We start from the raw sequence: 3956 nt of genomic DNA on the forward strand, positions 1-3956 counted from the left end.
GGGGGGGGGGCTTAACCCTTTCCCACCCACATTACCTGTGGGAGCTACTCTCGAAGTTGCCTGGCCACCCCCTTCCTGACTGCCCTCCTTCTAATCCCTCCCAGCCCCCTGCTGGTTAGAACTCTGCCAGCCTGCAGAGAGCTCTTTGCACAACTTCAAAATCCACAGGTTTCTCCACTAAAATGAGAAATCCAGTTTTCATCTAGTAAAGGGGAAAATTTGCATTTTATACTCCATTTTCCCTCAGAACCCTGCTAATGAGTCACTCAATACTGTAGCAATCTTAAAGTTTAGAACCAAAGCAGGTGTTTCACATAAAAGCACTTAACAGTATTACTCTGAAAAGTCAAGTTTAATCCTTAGAGTTATTAATAATAATTTTGCACTTACTTTATCTAAAAAAGGTATGGTTAAAGACCTCTCCCCAACCCCATAAAGTTTGCCTACCATAAGGTTTGCCTAAACAGTCCTTGGAAATGCATCAAAATAGCCCCCGTTACTACTTCTTCAGGAAGATGACTTCCTGGGTAGAGTGGAAGGAGGCAGAAAATGCCCACGCAAAACATCACTTCCAGACTAACTAAATCCACAACAGCTATTTAGCCCTTTGAGTACAGCATTTTATTTACTGTGTCTCATCCTAAAGACAGTTCACCAACAGCTCCTGGGAACACAACACTACTCCCTTAATAACAAAAAAAAAACCTGACATGCAGGATTAGGTTGTGTTTTGTAATCTTCAAGCAAGATAGCTTAAGGAAAAAACAACAAAAGGCAACAGGAAACAAAAAGCATCTGTGCTTAGCAAGAAAAGTTATTGCAAAATTGGGACTGTTCAACTGGAGGCCCACAGGCCACATGCAGCCTGTGAGGCTAGGAACAGATAGTACACATAAATCAGTTTAAAGTGATCAGAAACTGGTTTAAACCTGTAACAGAACAGATGTTTACTGCACATAAACCAGTTTGGAAAATGGCTGAGACTGGTTAGAGATGAGTCTGATATACTACATTCAACCAGGTTTAACTGACTTGGGTCAAACCAGTTTATGTAATGTCTGTCCCAGACCTCTTACTGGTTTAAGTTCAACCAGACTCCTGGCATGCTCTCTGGGGTGGGTGTGGCTCTCTGCTCCACAGCAGGACTGGCCACTCCCCTTTGCTCCCTGGCTGGAGCTCAGCAGAGACTGCAGGCCTCTCCTTGGCTTGCCCCTGCTCTCCCCTCTACCTTACACAGATGTTTCTCAGCACTAGCTAGCAGACCACATGCTGGCTACAGTCTGTGCTGTGGTAGAAGGGACAAAGGCAGAATCAACAGGTAGCTGGTGATGCCCCTCAGTTGTTTTATTAATGGGGTGATAAACACTGTTATCAATTCCTTACTGAGCTGGTCAGAAGGTTAGGGAACCCCTCCCTAATCAGAGCATCCTGCCAGAGCCTGGCCACACACCCCAGCTCAGCACTAAAGAAGGGAAGGGAGGGCTGCTCTAGAGCCCCCAGGCTTCTAGCCTGAGCCACTGCAGGCATATGCCTGCATTACTGGGATGTTTCTGCAGTCACAAACTGATTCAACCTAGCCGGGTCTTTCAGTAACCTGCAAAGACTGAATCAAGTCAGGCTCAGGCTTTTTTTAATGTCTCTCCCTAGCCCAAGGGTTCATATGCAGCCCTACCTGAATGCTGCACCTCCTATTGCTTTGGCTGCTGCTGCAGGAAGGTTCTCATTTGCTTCCTGCTTCCACCCCAGTGGGTTGAGGGGGGAGGCAGTGCAGCTTGCAGCACTGGGAAAGCCCATGGCACAGTACAGGGAGGAAGCCACAGTGCAGGCTGCCCACATGCACAGTGGAACAGATGACATGTGCAAGCAGTGCAGAGGAGAGGCATGGGAAAGGGGTAGCCCACAGGCCCATGGCTTGTACAAATGAGGCTCCTGCTAGCGCAGTTCACAGGGTATGCAACCCCTGGCTACTTAGAAGTTGGAGAGTCATGGCATAGATGGGTGACAGCTGGACTTATTATCTGGACTTTTGGCATATTCACAAAGGCATGCTTTACCTTGGACCTGGAAGTCAAGTTCTGCATCTCTCTCATCAGGAACATCAGTTTATATATAAAACAACTCAATTATTCCTTTGCAGCCATATCAGCCTCCTATCATTATGGAGGGTAACCAAGTTATAATATGACCTACAATATAACTGCTGATATAGGAAGAGAAAAGAACTCACACTGTCCTCCACATGTTAGAAGCTTTGTGTCCCAACCTGCCAGTTCTACAGTTTTATTAAGTAATTTTGAGATCAGTGCTACCATTTTATAAAAACCCAGAAGCCATACTTTAGAAGCATGGTGAAACTAACTTTGTATCAAGACAATCAAATCAAAGGTTTCACATTACCGTGTCACTGCCATTTTATCTAAGAAAATTATGATTTTAGCTTTCAAATAGGTGCAACTAGGAATTAATTTAAGGACTTTTAAAAACCTGTTACTGGGACTTCCACTAAGATGACAATCCTAGCAGCATAACTGAGGGGGAGCAACTAGGGCAGCAGTCCCAGGTACAAAACCCAACAGTTGTTGCATTAGCAGCTACTGCCACCAGCACCACCGCAGCCAGCACTGCCCCGTGTGCAGGAACTGCCCAGGATGGGGAGTTGCCCAGAAGCCATGGTTAGCTAAACTTCAGTTCCTGTATAATAAATGCTGTAGGTCTATCCTTTCAAATACTTGACTATGAGAGCACTGAATCACTCTGAATGTCACTGACTAGAGCCAGAAAAGAGAACAAAGCAACTAGTGTCTCCCACCACCCAGACTGAATCTAGTTTAAGAACACAGACGTAAGGGACTTCTGCTTCATAGGTGAAGACAGTAGGGGCTGTGCACACTCAGCAACTGAAAGATGAACAAATTACTGTTTTGCTGTGTTTTCCTACTTCTGCTCTCTAATATTTAGAAGAGAAGAACTATATTATGTCCTTTTTGCTGCTGTTTCTCCTTTTACTGTGTTTGTTACAGAAAGGACTTGAGTGTGCTAATCTTATGCATTAAAACACTCTGCCTAGAATATTCACAGAAATTTTCCAACTGACAAGTAAAAGTTCTCTCACCCTTCACCAATGTTTATATACTCACGGGAATGCCTCTCCCTTGGTGCACCAAGATACTTTCAGTCACAGACTTGAGAAAAGACTTGGGAACAACAAAATATAATGGCAATCTAAAAAAAAAAGAAAAAAAAAAGTTCCTTGTAGTTAAGAACTCTGCAGTAGCCATAATGTTCTTTGTATAATGCTGAAAAACTACCTACAGTTAACACTTAAGTGGTACCAAGGAAAAAAATTCTGGCTACTGCAAGATTGAGTTAAGCATTTATTTCAACTGGACAAAGTAGTCATTTCTTGTTCATATGACACTTTGTACTTATATGCCATCATGAGTTCCATTAAATCCTTAAAGTAGCTGGATCCTAACACAAAAAGCTTGCTACTTGAAAATAAGATTTGTTTTCAACATGGAGGGGTCACTTGTAGAACTACACCAAATTCCCCCTATTGCAGATACAGTTTACACTGACAAGAGCTCTTTAACAAGTATAAACTTAAAAGTAACTGATGCTAATATTAACAATTACTACAGAAAGTTATGCAAATATTTCAGTGGGCAAACTTACTTTTCAGAGACTCTGTAGCCTTCATTGACACTCACTACTTCATATTTCACATTCCCCTTGGTTCTTTCCAGTTCCTCATGCCAGTCTTTAAAAGTATCAAACATTACAGTTCTGTTTTTTGCATCTGTCAGAAAACCATTAGATTAGAAAAAATAGTATTGCAAAGTGTCCAAGAAAGGGGTGACCACCAAGATCTGGAGGAACGTTTGTTCACCAGAGCGCCCCAAGGGATGACTAGGTTGAACGGTCACAAACTCCTGCAAGACCGTTTCAGGCTGGAC

At 43.2% G+C, this 3956-nt stretch overlaps 1 protein-coding gene across 1 annotated transcript in view; it reads right to left on the reverse strand.

The window, feature by feature from the left end:
* MTMR12 (myotubularin related protein 12) overlaps positions 1–3956 on the reverse strand; it is a 56964-nt gene that overhangs the window by 29169 nt on the left and 23839 nt on the right. The window contains exons 7-8 of the mRNA XM_019531918.1: positions 3676–3799; positions 3138–3222 (exon numbers count right to left, since the gene is read on the reverse strand). Of these exons, the coding sequence (XP_019387463.1) occupies positions 3138–3222; positions 3676–3799 (209 nt within the window). The remainder of the gene's footprint in view (positions 1–3137; positions 3223–3675; positions 3800–3956) is intronic.

This window comes from Crocodylus porosus, unplaced genomic scaffold (assembly GCF_001723895.1).
Source record: "Crocodylus porosus isolate Cpor-Errol unplaced genomic scaffold, CroPor_comp1, whole genome shotgun sequence".
Taxonomy (NCBI): Eukaryota; Metazoa; Chordata; order Crocodylia; family Crocodylidae; genus Crocodylus; species Crocodylus porosus.